Here is a 21,667-nt window from a genome sequence, read left to right on the forward strand (position 1 = left end):
TATTTGTATGAAAAATATTTCAAAATGTGTATTATAACAGAAATTAAATTATTGCCTCATAAAGTGTGTATTTTTTTTTAAGATTTAACTAATATTTTTAATTGAGTAATACAATTATTCAATTTTTTCAAAGGGAATACCCTCATTATTTATCGATTAGCCACCGAAAGCCTTGGCTTTAGTATTTTTTCTGTACTGCTCAAAACGGTATTTTCCTTCTACTTTCAAAACGGTCGCACGCTTGCTTTCTATTTGATTTCTCGTCTTATTTTTTTCCAACGATTTTTGTTAACAATTTACCGTGCATTTTGTTGTCTGTGTGTGAATGTGAACGCGCTCGACAGAAACAATCTATGTCAAAAGCGAAATTCCCCGAATCGCAACGAAAATGCTGACAAACAACGAATCATCAAGGTGAAACTGCGCGCCCCACAGCTGGCATTGACTCTTTACTCTTCTATCTCCGTGTACCTCGGCTCTCTCTCTGCTGCAAGCCCATGTTCCCGCCCCCCCAGGAAGACAGCTTTCGGATTCACAACAACATTTGATTTTGGAAAAAGGCAGCAGGAAAATTTTGGCGGCGATTTTACAAAATACAAAATACTAAACATAAGCAACAGCAGCAGCAACAACAACAAGAGGAACGGCGCTAGATGGAGCACGCACACACACAGAGTAGGCGAACGTAAATACGTTGGAAACACACGCACACAAACACAGTATTGTATAGTGAAGAGTGCTGTGTGTGTGTATAGTCATCTCACTTTAACAGCCACGGCAAAGGCAGCGCATTGGCTGACAGAGCGAGACGGCTAGACGCGCGCCTGTTGTACGCTTTTCCCTCTTGTATATTTTGTATTTTTTTTTTCGTGTTGATGTACGTGTGCGAGAGTGCCAAATGTCATCGGAAATTACAACACTGCGAGACGTTTAGAAGGCAGCAGCACCAGCAGCAACAACAACTGGAAACGGGCTGTGGAAGAGGAAGAGCAGCCGAAACTGAACAACAAGAAGAAGAAGCTGCAGCAGCAGCAAAAACATAAACAAAAACACAACACAAATTAAGACAATGTTGCCAGCAAAAGGCGGCAGTAGCAACCAGACCCAGATCCAGACCACTACCAACACCAATAGATGCCTCATCAAGTCGGCCATTGAACGAACGGTGGTGCGTTTAAAGGAAACAACGGCACCTAACGGCGGCGAGCAGGATGTGACCCGTGTGGAATACGATATTATTAACTACTATGCGGATGCCGCAACGCCCCGCATTGCTACCGTTAGTCCCCACCATCATCATCAGCAGCAACAACAGCAGCAGCAGCAGCAGCCATTGTCATCGTCCTCCACTTCCCATAGCAGCAGCAACGGTGAATGCCATCCAGCACTGGATGCCAGCAGTGTTGTTGTTGTTGCGCCGGCGAGAAACACTACGCCGCCTCGAAGCATGGAAATGGACGTGGAAGCGGCGGAAGCACCAGCGAGGCCTTTGAACCAAAAGAAACGGGAGCCGGAACAACCTCGATCTCGGGGCGGTGGCGCCGTACAATCCCGTCTACGCCGGCATCCACGATCACAGCAGCATACCGAGTCTAGCACCGGCAGATCCAATTCAAATTCACCAACCAGCCCCGCTTCCAATCCCTCGCCCTGCTCCACATTGGGTGTTAATATGCGCGTAACGGGACAGTGCAGCCAAGGGGGCAGGAAGTACATGGAAGATCAATTCTCCGTTGCCTATCAAGAATCACCGCTTACACACGAGCTGGAATACGCGTTCTTTGGCATTTACGACGGCCACGGTGGCCCCGAGGCGGCCCTATTTGCCAAGGAGCACCTAATGCTGGAGATTGTCAAGCAGAAGCTGTTCTGGTCGGATCATGACGAGGATGTGCTGCGAGCTATACGCGAAGGATATATTGCCACACATTTCGCCATGTGGCGAGAACAAGGTGAGCTCCTCCTTAGCCTTCAATATTGTATAAATAAATTAATTATAAATAATTGGATATAGTAAAATAATAACACCCAGAGTCTGGAGGTTCAGTAAAATACTAAAAATACAAAACTGATTCATTGAAACCCCCTCTGAGAGGCAAAACAAGTATAAATAGGACGCGTTTTCAACATTTTCCATTGAAAATTCACCATTTTGTATTTGTATTTTTCCCCCACGTTAAATTTTAAACAGTTCAAATGTCCGTTAGCGATGTGCTGCCGCTGCACCTTGTAGTCAGTCACGCACGACTTTTGATTTAGGCGCCCCATCGGAAGTGCACAGACCTACACTTGCTGATTTGCCAAACCTGGTAAATCCCCCGTTATAGAGCCCCCCCACCAACAAAAAAAAAAAAAAAATTAAAGTGACCCCATAAAAGCAGCAGCCATCACTCTCCCACCTCTAGTCAATTATGCAACCGTGTGCGCTGTGGCGCGCGGTGACTCAACCATCGCTCAACCGCTCATCTCTATTGTCTGCCCACTCTCGCACACACACACACATACAGCGGCGGTTATCGCTGGGCGAGTGGAATATTCCATGGGCTTGCCATATGGCTGTACTCCCGTTAAAGGCTGTACTCTGGCAACCCCGCTGCGGTCTCTAGCCATGCGTTAGAGCAGGACCACCATATAGAATGGTGGCGCGAACTCATGAAGGCGTTTCGAAACGACAGAGAGAGAATGGGAGGCACTGAAGAGGAGAGAAAATAAATGTGTGCCCATTTCCTCTTTGCCATGACTAAATACAACAAAAAAACGAAGAAAGAAACACCAGAAATTCAAGGGATGCCAGATACATGTAAATAGACATGCCCATGCATGTGTGTGCGTGTGAGAAATATCAATATTTAAACATGTTTTGATATTTTTTGTTGCTGTTTTCTCTTGAAGATAATGCCTGACCATTTTGTAGCGCCAAAATACCGAAAGTTTTATTGATTTAAAAAAACTAGCAGGAAAATGTTATTTCATAATATGATGAAATTATTATTTTATTTCACTGTAGGAAATTTATTTTTTATATTATTATAATTTTTAAAAATATTACTTTAAAAACAAATTTATAGATATATTTTTTTAAACTTAAAACAAAATAAATTAATTAATTTTAAATATTTTTAGATTTAAAATCTAAAAATATATAGATTTAAAATCTAAAAATATACCCTTTTTGCCAAATTTTTTGTTATAAACTAAAAAATTTACACATTTTTTAATGGATTTCTTGCTGAAATTATAGAATTATTTTTAATTTAATTTATTTTTAGATAAAATCTAAAAAAATACATCTAATTTCCACCTCAAAACCCCCAAAACTCATAATAACCTTTAATTTTTAAATTTTCTTTTAGAAAAATGGCCCCGCACTGCCAATGGACACCTGAGCACCGCTGGCACCACCGCCACAGTGGCCTTTATGCGTCGCGAAAAGATTTATATAGGCCATGTCGGCGACTCTGGCATCGTCCTGGGCTACCAGAACAAGGGTGAACGCAACTGGCGGGCCCGTCAATTGACCACGGATCATAAACCGGAATCGATGGCGGAAAAGATGCGCATCCAGCGTTCCGGTGGCAATGTGGCCATTAAATCCGGTGTACCCCGTGTGGTATGGAATCGACCCAGAGATCCAATGCATCGTGGACCGATCCGTCGCCGAACCGTGGTCGATGATATACCCTTTTTGGCGGTGGCTCGATCCTTGGGCGATCTCTGGAGCTATAATTCCCGCTGCAAAGAGTTTGTGGTCAGTCCGGATCCCGATGTTAAGGTGGTCAAAATAGATCCCAATACATTTAGGTGAGTTTTTCCCTTTAAATTTCATACAGAATTAATTATATATTTATATATTTAATTTTTAACCTGCAGATGCCTTATCTTTGGCACCGACGGCCTGTGGAATGTGGTTACCGCCCAGGAGGCGGTGGACAGTGTACGCAAAGAGCATCTTATTGGCGAGATACTCAACGAGCAGGACGTTATGAATCCCAGCAAGGCTTTGGTGGATCAGGCTCTCAAGACCTGGGCCTCAAAGAAGATGCGGGCGGACAATACGTCCGTGGTAACTGTGATACTAACACCGGCGGCGGCGGCGGCTACAGCCTCCTCTCATCAATCCCAGACAGCAGCAGCAGCAGCTCAGTCTGCTTTAGCCCGTGATCCCGACATGGATGTTGAGCTGCTGCTAGAGGTGGAGGAGTGTGAGGATGATGAGGATGATGTAGATGCACCTGTGGATATCGAAAACAATTGTCCGCATCTGAGTGTCATTGAGGAGGATGAATATGTCCTGGATACGCCATACAGTGCCTTGGCCAAGCGTCATTTGCCACCGGAAGCCTATCGTGACTTTGATTACTTTGCCTTGGATGAGGATACACCCGATGAGGATGAGGATGAGCCCGAGGAGGACGATGAGGAGGAGCAGAAGCAACCTTTGGAGGTGAATCATAAACTAGAACAAAGCTTGTTTAGGCGCAAATCCACGTGGAATGGTGAAACTGAACTGGAACCCGATCCTGAACCCGATGAGGAGAGACCAGTATTGGATATGTGCGCCATATATGCCAACTCCATAGCATCAGTGCCGCCAGCAGCAGCAACGAATCCAGCAGCAAATAACGATTTGGAGCAGCATCTGGAGAGTAGCTATAGCTTTGCCGAATCCTATAATACCCTGCTAAATGAACAGGAGGAGCTGGAGGCGGCACGTTCTCGTTCAGCGGCAGCCGAGGCGGCGGCGGGAGCAGCTGCATCCAGCCCATCTTCTGTACATTCCCCATCCGTTGTGGTGGATCGCAGCATGCAGGAGATAATCCAGGAGCAGCAGCACTATCAACAGCAGGAGGGTTACTCTCTTACCCAGCTGGAAACGAGACGCGAACAGATGCAGCAGGAACGGGAACAGGAGAGTCAGCCTCAGGTGGCGGCGGCGGAGGCATGGCAACAGCCTGCAGAGCTGCTTGAACTAGATGCCTTGCTGCAGCAGGAGCGTGCTGAAGAGGAGCAAGTGGCTCTAGAGCAGCAGCAGCAACAGGAGCAACAGCAACAGCAGCAGCAACAGCAGCAGCAACAACAGGAGCAACAGCAGCAGCAGCAACAAGAGCAACAGCAACAGGATCAACAGCAACAGCAGCAACAGGAGCAGCAACAACATCAACATCACCAGGAACAGCTCCAAATGGAGGTGGCCAGCAGCAGTTCAGGTCAACAGGACTTTGGTTACACGTCTAACCATTGGGCTACAACCCAGCACCAAGGACTCCATGTGGATAAAGTCACGGACAGCATAGAGATGGATGTGGATCAGGAGCAGCTGCAGGACAATGAAGTCAGTTCCACATTGCCGGCAACACCAACGCGGCAAATGGAACAAATAGATGCAGCAGCAGCAACACCCGAACCGGAGCAAGCAAAGATCCAAGAAGTGACACAAGGCCTGGCTGCTGTCCTAGAAACTGTGGCTGAAATACGCAAAGAAGATGCCCATGCTGTGCACTACATCTTTGAACAGATTCAGAAGCTGCAAGAACAGGTTGAAATCTCACCGGTTGTGGCCAATCCTGGTGTCGGGGAAGCCCTCGAGCCACGAATCCGTCAAATGCGACGGTATCGCAATGTGCCCAATGAGAATCATCAGCACATGCAGACGCGTCGCCGTCAGATCTTTAAGCATGGCAAACCCAAATCCTTTATCAATGCCAGTGCCGCCGCCATTGTGGCCTATAGTGATAGCAGTAGTAGCAGTGGAGGAGTAGGAGGAGTTGGAGGAGGAGCTAGTGGTTCCACTAATACCATAGATCGTGTGGGTGGCGGAGGAGTAGGACCAGTTCAGCCTTCATCGGCCGTGGCAGTCACACCTGCAAATCGTCGTCGTACTGCCAGTTCCACGGCTGCCAGTTCCACGGGCATGACCACCCGACGCAGCCACAGTCACAGCTTGAGTGCCAGCGCCGCCAGCGTTAGCAAGCGTCAGCTGCGTAGCAGTCTTTGCAATCTGGCTTTGGGCCATGACATAACCAAGCGTACGCTGCGGACCAGAAATGTCCCAGGAACACCGCCAGCTGTTGTTGTGGGTCCAAGTGGAGTCAATGCCGCAGCCAGCACAACGCGTGTTAACTCTAATCCCGACAGCAGCAGGAGCAGCAGCAGCAGCGGAAGCAACACCACCTCCAATTCGAGACGCCTGAAACGAGTTCACAACGATCGAGAGCAGAGACGCAGCTTGCGTAGGAGCAACTTAAGTGCACCTGGTGTTGCCACGCGCCTTCAAGCCTGCAATGGAGGAGCCATTTCGGCCAGGCCACCACCCTCGCCCAAGAAGCTAAATGCCTCAGTGCCCACGCTGGCCATAGGTACCCGAGCATACACGGCGGCACTGGCGGCGGCAGCAGATCATCTCAACAAGCGGTGGTCTCTAAGAAGCAGCAGCAGTAATGGCAGTGGCGGTGGAAGCATGATGACGGCCATCAGTTGTTACAGTGCACGCAGTCGAGCAGCGGCGGCAGCAGCAGCAGCAGTAGCAGCAGCAGGAGGAGGAGCAGGAGCCGCAGCAGGAGCAGGATTAACAGAAGCAGGCATTGGAGGTGGCGCTGGATTGCTAGCAAGTGGAGCCACGCGACGCCGCTAAAAAAACAAACCCTAAAGTAATTTAAAAATTAAAAAAATAATAAAAATGAGCGAGCAACTTGCAAGTACAAATCCCAAGCAACGGAAAATCTATAAAAATTGAAATGTAAAAGAAAAATCCATTGACAGACTTTGTCGTTTAATCGTAACAAAAAAAAAAAAAAAAAAGAAAATTTTTTGTATGTGCACAACACAGACACAAATATGAGATGAGATGATATATCGTTGTAAATGTAAATATATATATATATATATATATATATATATATATATATATTTATAACAAAGCATTAATAATAAAATAAATTCATAGCTCTAAGATCGTGAAGAATATATATTATATATATATAATATAGAGAGATATTAAGATGTAATGTAGATATACATATATTTTTGGTAATGTCATTTTATTTTGTCTTTTATAAGTTAAAATTTTGTGTTTTTTTTCTATTACAGACTAAGCTTAACTCTTAAATTTAAGTTAAAGTTTAACAAAAGAGAGATGCTAATATGTTTAAACTCCTTTATACAAATATTATGTATTATGTCCACTTTTCTTTGTGCGTCTATTTATTTGATGTCATTAAGCGCTCTCGCATTATCCAATTAAATACATATGATATTTTTCCATAATTACTTGGTGATGTTTTATTGAAAACTCACGGGATACGAGGGAGGAGGGGTTTTAGTTAATTTAATATTTTTTCTAAAATAAAAGCCTAAAATAAATAAATATTGTGTAGAAAAATATATTATATTACAATATTTATTTAAATAATATTTAATTAAATATTGAAATATGTTTTTTATATTATAATAATAATGTAATATAACATAGAGAATTCTCCAAAAATATAACAAAATATTTTAAATTTCATATTACTTTCAATTACAATTTTTAATCGTTCCTAGATAGCTATATTATTTTTTTTATATTATTATTATATTATTATTTTTTACAATTATTTAAATTCTATATATTTTTTTGCCAGTGTGACAGTGTTGACCTACAAGCTTGATTCTGAGAAAAAGAAGCTAAAAGTTAAAAAAAATATATGGATAAAAAATAAACTAAACCCAAATACGAGATTTATTCCGTACAAATTTCCGCAAATTTAAAAAAAAAAAAAAATAATTTAATAAATTTAATAAACAAAAAAAATCGCTAGATTTAGCTTAAAAGACAACACTAGCAACAAAACTGATGTTGGCTAGGAAAATCGATTGTCTGTTGTACATTATAACAATCGATAGTCATATGCCGGTCAGAGTCAAATAATTAATATACCGCTAGTGACATCTACTGTGTTTTTTACGCATTTAAAATGTTTTAAAAATATTTATATTTTAACTAAAATCATTTCGGTATGACTCTTTTTTATAACAGCGATAGTTTAGAGAAAAATATCGATGTATCGCCTTTCTAATAAAAACTAGAATCGGTGGCAACATCGACGGTCTTGCATCTCCTTCGTTCGGAAATTGTCGTTTTTAAAGCGCAGAAAAGTGTTTGCTAAATAAAACTGAACATGTAAAGTCTTTAGCCGATTCGTGCGGTGGATCGGTCATAAAGATTCGAGTTCTCGAAGTTTGTAAACGGCAGTAAAAGGTGTGAATTACATTTTGTTAGAGTGCGTCTGTGTGTGAATGTGTGTGTGAGTGCCGTTTTTTTTGTGTTTTTTTTCCTTCTAATGCATTTCTCGTCTTTATACGAAGTTTTTATAAATAAGAGGCTGCCTCTCTGAAGAGGCAAGTTCAAGTTTAGTGGCACTTTAACTTCAATGGCCTGGCAATTGCCTCAATTCAGTTCAATTTCTGCCGTTTTATTTACACTTCACATGTGCGTGCGCTCCTTGATAAGAATGTTTGTGCGTGTGTGTGTGTGTGGGTCTGCGACTGCAACAAAAATAAGAAAATAAACCGAAAGGAGAAGGAGAGAGAACAGCAACAACAAGAAACATGATGAGTCTGCCGCCATTGAACAAATATTTATTATTAATAATCATATTTCCACCGACTTGAGGCCGGGCCAAGAGTCAAAAGCAATAGCAATAGCGATAAAAAAAAATAAAGACTGAAACCAACAACGCCAAGTTGAAGAATTTCTGCTGCCTCGAATTACGGCAACCTGAAGTTATAAAAAAAAGAGGAGTGAGAGGAGTGGGGGGTAGGGTATCCAATGCACCCACCGCCCCCCCTGGCCCATACTTAGTGGTTATTCTTGTTAGTTGCTGTCGCCGTTTGCTTTTGTTTTAAGCTTTTCTGTTCGCTGGCAAACTCGTTTTGCTTGACTTTGATAAAACTACTTCGTACAATAAAAATAATAATAAAAACACAAGAGGAAGACAGAGAGTCTCGTAAAAAAAAGGTAGAAAAATTGAAAAATCAGCAGAAAGCAAAAGAAACCAGCTTGCCGTTGCATTTTGAATTTCTTCAACAAAATAAATATAATCAAATAATGTCAGAAGAAAAGAAAAGGAAAGAAAGTAAGGAAGTAAGCCAACTATCGTTATCTCTATTCCTCCTTCTTGTTTACTTCTTGGACTACTACGCTACAACTGCCCATTTACTCCTCCTTCTCCTTCTACGGCCTCTGAGCTCCATTCTCGATTCGGCTAATCGGAGTCAAAGGAAAGCCGAAAGATGGAGCACCCTACTTGTCAACAGTGGGGCTAATTGTTTGTTGTTGAAGTTAAATGTTGAGTATCCATATCCCATAACAAAGCTGGGCTTTCCGAGTTTTTAAGCCTCTTGTTTTTATTAAAGACCATAAATATTTAAACTGCTATATTAGATTTATAATAATCAGTCTTATGCAAGGTATCAACAAGTCGTGTTGCTCCCGAGCCTCTCTTTTACAGAGCACAAGATAGCTCTCTTGGATATCCTGGGATGAAAGTTCTCTCTCTCTCTCTCTGTTATGGGACAATCGATAATCATGCCACTCGATATTAGCCGTGTTTGCCTGTGCCGCTTTTAGAACCAGGATAAACGTTTATAGCGTAATATATATATTTTGATATGAGTTACTAAACAATGTGTTTTTTTTTTAATGATAATGCAGGGATTATGGGCTGACATGTCCCTTCTCACAGGAGAAGGTAATTTTTGTTTAGCCATGTTTCGTACCTATTCACCAGAGTCAACCACCTTTTCCCTGACAATTTCCACCAGTTGTTGCAACCTTCTCCGTGGCAAGCAGGAAAGAAAATCAAACTTTCGATATATCGATATCTAGAGTGTTGTTTTTTGACAGCTCTAACGGCACATTCAGCATTTCGAATTTCAAACGTCGCGGAGAAAGTCGGAAGTCGTGTGCCGTCGCATCCGTGTTTCCGAAAAATCGCCGGGTCAGGAAGTATCCGCGGATATTTCGAGGATATATATTCCCGAGTGCAGAAAACACGGAGAACCGTCGCTAATATAATGATATTTTAATAAATATCTTTATTTTTTTTGGCTAACATCAGACGGTCAGAATTGTGTGGTGGAGAGGAGAGGGAGGACGAAGCAGGACGTGGAGGAGGCGGTTGTTCGCGAATCGGAACGAGTCGGAAACGAAACGAAACGGTAAATGAAACAACGCCCTGAACTCGCGATTGGAGGTTCTATATCGTCCTGCATCAATATATATATATAAATAAATCTCTCGATCGGCGGTGTGAATGAAATAGACAGGAAAACAAGTGCCCAAGATAGCGCCCCCCCTTCCACTTGCCAGAAATAGCTGCAAGTTTTTCCCAACAAATTTCGCACATTTCTCTTATCCTTTTTTTTTTTTTGCGGAATCAAAACAAACCGCAGGCGAGCTTTACATGTGTGTTGTGTGTGTACGATAGTGTGTAATTGAGTGCGATTGATTGTGTCATTTCTCCTTTTCTTTGTTCAACCCAAGAGCAGTGCAGTTTTTTGCAATTCAGAATTTTTCTTAGTCTTGTGCTTTTTTTTTTTTTTGGGTGTGTGAAAAGTGAAAGTGAAAATTTAGAGCAGCGGACAGGACGCGCTAAAAGGAAAAGAGAGAGAGAGAGAGAGAGACAGTGGAGAGAGCATGCGTTGTTGTTGCTTTTGCAACAGGACTCTCCCCCGCACACTGCTTGCTGCTCTCTCTTTGACTCTCTCCTAACGGTGCTCTCTGGGTCTTGTTCTTGCAGCCTTGCCGTGTCTCTATCTCTCTCGGGCAACAGCAGCAGCAGCAGCAGCATCAGCGGCGGCGGCGGCGGCGTTTTGTGACGTCAAAAGCAGCGACGTCCTTCGCTGGCAGACACACACACAGACACACACACGCAGACGCACCACGCACACCGACAGACACAATATCCCACACAGAAACGCCCCCACCCGAAAAAAAAGAACCGAAAAGTATAAGAGGAAGGGAGCAGGGGAGGAGAGCGATTTATATTCCTTTGTGGCCGCGAGTGTGCATGTGTGTGTGCAACTACAACTGCAACAAATACAACAAATCCAACAACAACAACATCGGCAAAAGCAACAAAAATGGAACAACCAAGTATTCTCGTCAAAATCCTGCACTCGATTCCGCACGTGAATTACACATTCCGTCGGGTTAACGACACCTTCAATCCGGACAGCGATGTTTACCTCGAGGTGAGTAGTACTGCTTTTAAGCCCGATAACGGTAAATAGTAAACGGTTAATGGATAATAACACTGGGATTTTAGTTAACGGGAAACTAGATAACTATTTTGGGGCTAAGGGAATGCATTTAATGAGGGAGGTAAGGGATATATAAACCTAACAGATTCAGATAACTAAGCTATGTAGAGCCATTAAACTATTTAAAATATTTAAAGCAGATGCCTTGCTTTTACAAGAAAGCTTTAAAAAAAATCCTGAAATATTTGTAATAAATTATAAATGAATTATAAATATAATATATGATATTATATGGGCTTAGCTCAACTTGGTAACAATATTTAAGCAATCCATGTAGCCAAGAACAGTATAAATAAAACAATATATTTTACATAACGGGACAAATCGGAGAAAGTATCAAGCTTTATAAAAAATAATCAAACATAGATAATACTCCTCAAGGAAAAATATTTAGAGAAAGGAGAACCATCCTTAAAGAACTAATTTAAGAACCTTTAATTAACCATCTTCATAATAGAACTTTAAAATATAAAAAAAAAACCTTAGTTTAATAAACCCCAACTTTGTAAGGGGAATCCCCGAAGGCACCACCTTTACCAGACACTTTGCCTCCCAGCAATTATAATATCTTATCCATAGAGTGCCCTACTCTATATAGTATATATTTTATAGGGTACTTGTGCATAATGGGCATAATATGTAGCGCCTCCTCTGTGCCTCCTTATTTAGTTTTTTTTTTTTTTTTGTCAGTTATTCCAAGTGCCACTTGAGCAGAACTCTTGAGCCTCAAGCACTTGAGATTCGAGTTTTCAGTCTTTAGTTTTGAGTTTTGAGTTCCATCTATTTGGGAATTTCGGTATGTCGTGTGTTTGTGTCTTTTGTTTCGGCTTGCTTTTCTTTTTATTTTTCCTTTCTATTCATTTCTTTATCTGCTTTTTTTTTGTGTTTTTCTTTTACCTGCAATTGCATAAAAGGAAGACAAAGGGCCAACAAAAAAAAGGGAGCGTGGAAAAAACGCGTGGATAAATTTCAATTTCCATCGCTGCTGCTTGCTTGCTGCCTCATCCTCATCCTCTTCCCGTTTCGCTTCCACTCTGTTCCGCTTTGGCCATGTGCAGCCTCTCGTCTGATATCCTGCTCTCTCTTGCTCTCACATTTGCAGCTGTTCCAATTTCGTTTTGTTCCCGCCATGTGCGCTACATGTGACGCCTCTGGGCCTCTAAAGAGGGGGAGAGTGAGCACGAGAGGGGATATTGTGGAGAGGGGGCGGCGGCAGCTGCACACTTCCGGCTTCCTTTTTCGGCTCTTTTCCCTTGTTATTCTACCTTCCTCCTGCTATGTTTCCCATTCGCTTTGTTTCGCCCCTGACCAGCGATCATGTTCTTATCTCTCTCACATCTTTACCGCTATTATTTTTGAGCAGAGAGTGGGTGGGGGGGAGGAGCAAAAGGACGACGCCCTTTTAACCGGCTTGTGTTTACCTCACTCCTCCCAATCAACATATGCAAATTGTGGGTTTTTACATCCTTCTTCCTTCAGAAATCATTGCTAAAATCCCAACGGGAAAATTTGATTAAAATTAGCAGACTTTTTCTCCTCTCTTGTATATTATTCTATCTTCCTTTTTGCCCATTTTCCATCATTTCCTTGATGCTGTGTGGAAAATGCCGGCTTCCAGTTTGTATGTGTGTGTGTGTGTGTGCGAAAATTCAGGTCAGCTGGCGCAGAGCTACGGCTTCGGGTTTTTCTTTTTTTTTTTTTTTGGGCTGATTTTGTGTGTGTTTTCCGCCGATGCGTTGCCTTCGTTGTTGTTGTTGTTCTTGCTGTTGTTGCATTTGTAGACGTGGACGTGGATGTAGGTCAGGCTGCAGCACCAAAGCTTCGGGAAAAAGGAATAGGGGGAGGGAGGAGGGAGGAGGGGTCTCGGGTCTCCTGGTTTTCGGGGCGTAGTTTTTACGCGCGTCAGCAAAAGTCAAAAGCCGTGCACTTTTAGAAAAGAAAATTAGTCGGGAAATTCCCAGAAACTTGTTTATTATAAATTAGAGATTTTTATTAAGGTTTTTCTTTAGAAATGTATATATTTAAATATATTTTAAAATCCTGAATAAATAATTTGGAACTAGAAAGATACCATAACTTCTCTGACTGTCTTGATTTTATAATTCTCAAGTAACAAAATTACACTATAATTCTCAAGTCACAGAATCCCTGGTTAAGCCACTATAATTCTCAAGTCACAGAATGCTGTGCAAGGTCAGTAATAAATATTGAAAATGGGTTTTAGAATAAACAATATTAAAAAATTATAAGAAAAAGGTCAGGAAATACGGGAAGTATATTAATTAATTAAATTAATAATAAAATATCTTCAGATTTAGTTTCAAAGATACTTTTGATTTTTCTTAATATTTTAAAGAACTTCTACACATTTTCTTCAAGTGTTAAATTCTGGCTAATTGATGGCAAAGAAGGGCTTTGGCTTTGGGTCGCCGGGTTTTTAGTTTTTTTTTTTAGCTTCAGCTGTCTAAGCAAAAGGAGGACACCCTTACATCACTTTTTGGATTACGCTTCGGAATGCGATAAACACTAGAGCCAATTGTTTAGAGGCAGAGGGGTCCTTCAGCTTCTATCAGCCATCTAACTATCCTCTGGGGGAATCCTCCAATCCCGTGTTATTCTCAGCTCTCGGGCTTGGCTTTCATTGCATTGATTACAGCGCGGCGCTTGACGCTCGATGACGCTGCTGGGCTGGTGACGATGACTATGATCAATTCAACCTTCAGCTCATGGCGGATGTGGAGGAGAGCAGACAGGCACAACCCCATCTCTATCTATATGTATAAATATATATATACTCGTGCGGGTGCCCTGGGATTGGGAAGATGCAGTAGAAGGGGTGTTGTATATAGGGTAAGAGGAGGGACCCGCATTGGGCAGATGAAACCATAGATTGGTCTAAAATTAAACGCAGTTCTGGGACTTGAAAATCCAAAAAATAATGAGACTTGAGCACAAGCTATTATAGGGTTTTTTTCAATACAAATTTGAATTTTACAATAAATCGACTTTCGACTTGTAGAAAAGCCAAGATAAGTTTTTGTAAAAATGCATGCAATCTCTCAACTTTTTCATTTGCCAAATGATATGCCCGGCTTTCTCAATCTTTTCCTGCATTACTGTATTCATGGCAAAACCCCCCTATCATCCCCAGCTTCTCCAGTTCGGTTGGGGCTTACTTCCACAGATTGCTCTATATTTAGCCAGCATTTTATGCAGATTGCATACAGACATACAAACGGGGGTGTACATATATATACATATATATATATGCATTTCGAGTATCTCGAGCGGATTGTGTCAACCTTTTGTGACTGCTGCGTCAACGCTTTCACGGCATAGGGACATCAGGCAGCAGGCACAACACAACTCTCTCGAAAGGCGCTTGGGTTGTGGGTTATGTTATGCCAACTGCAATCTGTCTGTGATTGGGTCATTCCCTGTCTCCGTCTCCGTCACCCGTCACCCGTCATCTGTTGTTGGAATAATACAAAAATGTAGGAAAAACAGGACCAGATTCCTTCTATACCCATTCCCAGACCCATTTCGATTGTTATTCCCAGACAGCTGCCCTCACATTTGCCAGATGTGTGTGTCTGTGTATGCCCACTTACAGATTGTTTTGTATCTCTGTATCTTTCGGGATGTTGGTTTCCCCATCATAAAGTCGCACACTGCACTTGGGAACGTCCGGAATGGAATGAGTGTGTGTGGTGTGGTGTGTGTTGTGTGTGTTGTCCTGCCCCCCTCTCTCTCTGTGTTTATTTGTCTGCGCTTTGATTCCGCCTTTGTTTACCCCTCGAAGAAGCTCCAAAGAAGATGTGCTGACCAAAGAGTTCCATTCGAGAAAGAGTCGAAATAATCGAGGGACCACCCAGCGAGCCATCGAAATCGAAAATGAATTCTGAATATAAATGGGAAGAGTAAGTAGACCACGCTTTTTTTTTTGTATTTTTGTTTGGTTATAAAACGAAATGCGGTTGAGTGGTAAATGTATATAAGGGAACTATTCATATCGTAAAAAGTCATCATCTGTGGGTAGAAAGGGTTATAAACTACAATAAATATTCAGGGGGGGAAGGTAAGAAAGTAGGAAGTGTATTCTTTTTGTCTGTAAAATCTGTAAAAATTACAAAAAAAAAATATAATACTTTTTAACCAAGGAAATTATTACAGTAATTCTTTCAACAAAAAAAAAAACTTTTCAAGCTGATGTAAATTTTTAATTTTTAAAATTTTACTAAAAATATTTAAATATCACAAATTTTATAGATTTAAATTTTTAAATCTAAATTATTTATATTATAACAAAATATAAATCTAAATTATTTATTTTTATATTATAAAATTTATAAAATTAAATTATTTAATTTTTTTTTTATTTTTAATTTTTAATTTATATTATAAATAATTAATAATAAATAAATCTAAATTATTTATATTATAATAAAATATAAATCTAAATTTATATTATAAAATTTAATTTAATTTCATTTAATTTTTTATTATTTTTTTTATTAATTTTTTATTTTTTTTAAATTTATATTATAAATAATTAATAATAAATAAATCAAAATTATTTATAAATATATAAATTATAAATATTACAAATTANAAATATTACAAATTATTTATAAATCAAAATCTAAAAGCAAAAAACAAATCTTCTAAATAATAGATCTAAATTTCAATAAATTTTCTAGTTAACCAAAATGACTTTATCTCATCCTCCAACTATTGATTACAAACTTACATTCCAAGCTGAAGCCGTCAGAGATATATCTAAACAAGTAATGACACCATAATTGGGCATTTCGTGATCCGTTTTAAGCATTTATAATTTGTTTAGCCCAAAAGTCTTAGAGTGTGTAGAGGAGTAAGTTCAAGTTCAAAAACAAAAGCTAATTTCGGATGTTTTCAGATTTTTTTTTGGTTTAGTTTTTCAGCGTTGTGGTTTTATTTTTATTTTATAGGTAGATATACACAAAAATGTACTCAATTCCACGGGGTTTCTCTCTGTTTCTCCCCCTCTCAGCGTCTTTTGTTTTGTGGTTTATTTGGATTCTGGTTGGGGATTCTCCTTCCCTATGGGTTATATTATGGTGTGAAAGTTTTGCGTGGGCCACAGCCAGTTTCAGCTTTCAATGAATATTAGCCAGAAAGTGGATTCTCATTCAGTTTTGATCCGAGTTAATGATCCCAAACTCTCAGCAGCAGCAGGCAATTGTAATTGGATTTTTCAGTCGCGAGTCAAAGTCTTTGTTGGAGTTCTCCAATTGCAGTGATCGTTGTCTTGGCTCCACATTGGAAATTCATCAGGGAACAATGCTACTCTGGATTAGCATATGAAATTATGCCACGTCAATATCACGCCCCTTTTTCTACTTCCTCTGATTCTATGGATTCATTGAATGTATATGTATATGTATATACATATATATTTTTTTATATATTTTTTTTTATTTTTAAGGGGAGACTAGGGCTGAACTCCACACGATTCTTGGCTCGGGGTTTTTATGTTTGGTCTGTGTCGGTTTGGTTTCCTGTGTCTACTCTTGGAAAAAATTTTTTTAAAATAAAAAATTTTAAAAAAATATTAAGATTATATAAGAAATTTTACTTGATTGAATTTATAGAAATTAAAAATTTTTTAAATATATTTTCGACATAATCAAGGCTTCTTTTGTTGATAATTAGTATAAAAATTAATACTTGGGAATTTTCGTATAAATATATATAGTTGTTAGTTGAAATTTAAGACTTTTTTTTTCAAATATTTAAGAAATATATAAGAAATTGTATTTAATTTAATTCATATAAATTAAAAACTTAAAAATATATTTTTAAATACATTTATTTTCGACCTAAGCTACAATTTCTTGATAATTAGTTATAGAATTAATACTTGGGAATTTTAGCAGAAATATATTCTAGATTTGACTTGATTATAAAAAACAAGGGAATTAAAAAGAATGACTTTTGAAATTAATAGTAATTTGTTTATATATACAATTAAAAAAAATACTTCCCTTTGAATCCTAAAGAAACTTTAAAATTAAAATTTGTCCTTATCTAAAGAAACCCCCAAGGTAACCTTGACTCTCCACGGATCGTTCGTTCGTCCCCACAATCTTTTGGATGTTTTTTTTTTTGTTTTTGCCCTTATTGCCCTTTCTTATCGCCATAAAGATTGGGTGTGGAACTATGGAACTGCACTTGGAATATGGGATATAGGCTTTAGGGAGGCGTGGTATAAGGGGGATAGAGGGGAATATACATACTGAGAAGACCCGTGGCGAAGTGACAAAAGCGGAAACGACGGCTCTATCTATCTGTTGTGTCTGTTCCCCCAACCAAAATCGCCTCATATTTATGCATTTATTACGAGTGTGTAAGTAACTGTTGTCGGGGATCAGAGACAGGAAGTTGGGGAGAGTTGGAAAAACTGGTTTTCCATCAATAAGCATTCTAGAGAGAGACCTGGAGGGAAACTGTGCAAGAGCGGAAACTAGTCTTGTCTGCCCACGCAAAAAAACAAAAGAGAAAAGTCGATCAGAGGAAGGAAAATCTATTAAAAATTAATAACTTGGGCTAGCCAGCAGCTTTAAATATTTTTAAAATATTGTTCATGTATTTTATGACACATTAAAAATAATTTTAAAATATTTAAAATAATTTTAAAATATTTAAAATAATTTCAAAATATTTAAAAATATTTAAAATAATTTCAAAATATTTAAAGCTTATTTATAATTAAAATAAACATTTTGATTCATCATAAATTGTATTCCTTTTTTTTTTTCTTAAAATCATTTAAAAATTAATAACTTGGTAAATAAAGCAGCTTTAAAGATTTTTAAGATATTTAAAATATTTTAAAGAAATGTAAGGACATATTTCAAAATATGAAAAATAATTTTTAAAAATATTTAAAGCTGCATTTTATAAAAAATAAACCTAATTGTTTTTATTTTTCCTAAAAATATTCTTATCTATTTATTTTTGGTATTTACTTAATTTCATAAATTTGTGTGTTCAGCTGGTTATGATTTCCCAGAAAATGTTGTAATAATAATAAATACTCCTTTTGCCATGCGGGAATATTTTTTTTTTTACAGATATGAAAATGGTATTTACCAAACGAGCTTACTGAGTCATGTTAACTGAATCATAAAGCTCTCTAAAAATATTTAAAATTATTATAATTAAAAATTATTAATATTAAAAATTATTAATATTAAAAATTATTATTATTAAAAATTATTATTATTAAAAATTATTATTATTAAAAAATATTATTATTAAAAATTATTATTATCAAAAATTATTATTATTAAAAATTATTATTATTAAAAATTATTATTATTACAAATTATTATTATTACAAATTATTATTATTAAACATTATTCAAAATATTTAAAATATCTTTAAAATATGGCTTATAAACTTAAAATTTCTGTTTAAAATTAATTATTAAATATTTTAAGAAAGAGTTTCTTGAACATTTTTATTGATAAGCCTTTCCTTGAGTTCCCCAGAATTTTCTTAATATTTTTTTTCCAACTTCCTCTTAAAGTTAAAGCCTTGCTTAAAGTTTATATTGAATCTCTCATTGATTTGCTCTGGTTCTTCCTGGTGTTAATTGTAGCCTCTGTTTGCATTCCGTTTTTATTTGCACATGCAACACATACATATATAGTATATATATATATATATATATTTGTCTATATCATGGGGAATCTCTTGTGATATACATAGTTTCCAATTAGCCCCTTCTCCTGTTACCACCTCTTTCGTGGCAATTTTCACACTTTCCATGGAGACACACCGCACACACACACACACACACACTATCGGGGCCGGGGGGTAAAGGGAAATTCTCAATTAAATGGAGGATGCCAAAAAGGGAAGGGGGGCGGGGGCGGTGGATGTGGGTTTACTTGAACAGCTTCAAGGTTATTTGTTGTTGTTGTTGGCAATTTGCTTTGATTTAATTCAATTTGAACGGCATCGGAGGCAGCGCGCGTAATTTTTGCCATTTTTAGCGCCGCATTTCCCCCAAAAGGGGGTTGAAAGTTGACTAAAGAGGGGGGTTTCAACTATGGCGGGTTGCTGTGTGTGTGTGTGTGTGTGTGTGTGTGTGTGTGTGTGTGTGTGCTTGCTAGAAACATTTTCGCTTCATTTTGCAGATTGCATGGCCCAGAAGGACGACGGAAAAACTAAAGGCGCGCTCTTTAGGTTTTTTTTCCCCCACAGAGAGAGAAAACTAGAGTGATTGTTTGATTTTAATAATTATTGCTAATTAAATTACTTGAAAAATTATGGATAATATTATTTTAAATTGTTTCTATACACATAAATATTTTAAATGCAAGTTTTTCTTTAATAACTTTCATAATTTTATTTTGTTTTTGTTCTAAAGATTAAAAAAGAAAGTAAATTTTAAAAAGTATTGTTTCTGAGAGCAGAAATTGTTTTAATTTCTCTTTAAAATCCGTTTAAAAAAGACAATAACTCGGCTCTATATGAGCTATCTCACTCTCGCTCTTCCTCTCTCTCTCTTGCCGTGTCTTTCTTTTATCTTAAAAACTCTCTCGTTCGCTACGAAACGCCGAAAAAGCTCTTTACGAATATCAAGCGCTCCCCAGAGAGCCAAAACTGTTCTTATTTTTAAAGTAAAAGTCCTTGCAATACTTCAACAAGTCTTGTACCATTCTAATTACTATTTTATATAAATTAAGAGGATTATTTCCTAGCCTCACAAACACTTGAAACCAAACTACTTTTCTTTTTAAAAGTGTAACACAAAAAAAATAGAAAAAGGTGGCTCTATAAGGTGGGGGGCGCTGTTGTTGGGGCCATTTCTCAAGTGTCATTCAACTGCGAGGACACGCAAAGTGCCGAGGCACAAACAACAACAACAACAACAACAACAACAGCTACTGTAACTAGTTTTAATGATTATTTACATGGAACAAGTGCAATAAATAATAAATACGAGTCGAGTAGGAAGGCAAAGGCACCTCCGGATGAGGAGGTCTATTCACCAGAGGATGTGCCATGGAAGGCACAACTTGCTCTGAACATATACATACGTATCCATGTGATGGTGTGTCCGGTGTCGATTCCAATTCCGATTCCGATTGAACGCTGATTGACAGCAGGGAATTGGTGCAAATTGCCTCGAACTAGTTCAATTATGGGTGTTATCTGTGATGGTTACATTGATTATTGAGTTACACCTTTCGAGTAGAGTAGAGAAAACGAGTCATGAAGGGTTTGTAAATGTTCTAGAGGTAAATAAATAAATTCTTTAAAAAAATCAAGAACTCAAGGACTCATTTCAAGCAGTTTCTTCTTTCAAAAACTTGATGGAAATATTGAATATCTGCTTTGAATGGGTTTTGTGCACTTCGCTCTCTCTTTCTCTCTTTAATTTTGATCGCTTGTGCTCTCTCTCTCTCTCTTCTCTTTGATTTTAATTCGGTTTAGCTCTTCTCTCTCTTTAATCTTTATCGCTTTTGCTCCACTTGAAAACCACACTGAAGTATCCACATTTTTAGCCCCCCCTGAAATCCCAAAAACCGAATCAAAATCAGAAACCGAAACTGGGAACTCGACTCGACTTGTCTCAACTCGAATCGACTTGTCTCAACTCGACTGGAATGGACGTCTCAAGTGGCTCGTCGTCGTAGCTGCTGCTTCTGACTCATTTGCCATTCATTAGAATTAAGTGTGTGTGTGTGTGTTTGTGTGTGTGGTGTTCCAATGGCCATCGTACTATCCCTGGCATCCAATGGTATCCAATATCCTGGCCTGGTAATTCGACACTCCACACTTGCTGGCTGCTTTTTTTTTTAATGACAGGCAATGAAATTACCGTCAAGCCAAGTTATTTTTTTTGGTGTCCTGTGCTACTCCTACTCTACTCCTCTGGCCAATTCAATTCAATTTTGTACGCTGGACAAAAAAGAAATTAACTTTGCAAAGGACACTCAACTGGGAAGCCAACTAACAACAAATTGCAATGCCAGTGGCAGTGGCAGTGCCACACCAACAAAGGCGCATCGAGTTGCAACTTATTCAATTAAAAGTTTTGTCGAATGTCCCAGGACAAGGAGAGAGCTTTGATGCCATGAAGGAGTACATATATCCCAGTGTAACTGATTTTATAGAAATATTTTTAGTTTTTGATTAACATTTTTCACATAATAATAAAGGGGAAACAGGGTAATTGTACAAGGATTTCCTGCAATTTGGTTATTGGTTTCCTTATTTTTTGATTGTTTGTTAACTATATTGCAAGTAATTTAATTAAAAATAGCTTCGGTCTCTCTCTTTCTCAATGTCAATTTCAATTAAATT

The 21,667-nt window shown here is 38.6% G+C and overlaps 2 protein-coding genes across 2 annotated transcripts in view; both read left to right on the top strand.

Moving 5' to 3' along the window:
- The first annotated feature begins 245 nt into the window (after nucleotides 1-245).
- Nucleotides 246-6,748, top strand: Pp2C1 (protein phosphatase 2C). Its single transcript, XM_017168774.3, has 3 exons — nucleotides 246-1,952; nucleotides 3,354-3,801; nucleotides 3,871-6,748. The coding sequence occupies exons 1-3, from the start codon at nucleotides 1,070-1,072 to the stop codon at nucleotides 6,629-6,631; spliced, it is 4,092 nt and encodes a 1,363-aa protein (XP_017024263.1). The 5' UTR covers nucleotides 246-1,069; the 3' UTR covers nucleotides 6,632-6,748.
- Nucleotides 6,749-8,077: 1,329 nt separating this feature from the next.
- Nucleotides 8,078-21,667, top strand: part of LOC108076055 (uncharacterized) — a 28,953-nt gene continuing 15,363 nt past the window's right edge. Inside the window, 2 exon segments of the mRNA XM_070287827.1 lie at nucleotides 8,078-8,239; nucleotides 10,782-11,235. Coding sequence (XP_070143928.1) covers nucleotides 11,125-11,235 — 111 coding nt within the window. The 5' untranslated portion in view covers nucleotides 8,078-8,239; nucleotides 10,782-11,124.

Source organism: Drosophila kikkawai, chromosome X (genome assembly GCF_030179895.1).
Source record: "Drosophila kikkawai strain 14028-0561.14 chromosome X, DkikHiC1v2, whole genome shotgun sequence".
Lineage (NCBI taxonomy): Eukaryota > Metazoa > Arthropoda > Insecta > Diptera > Drosophilidae > Drosophila > Drosophila kikkawai.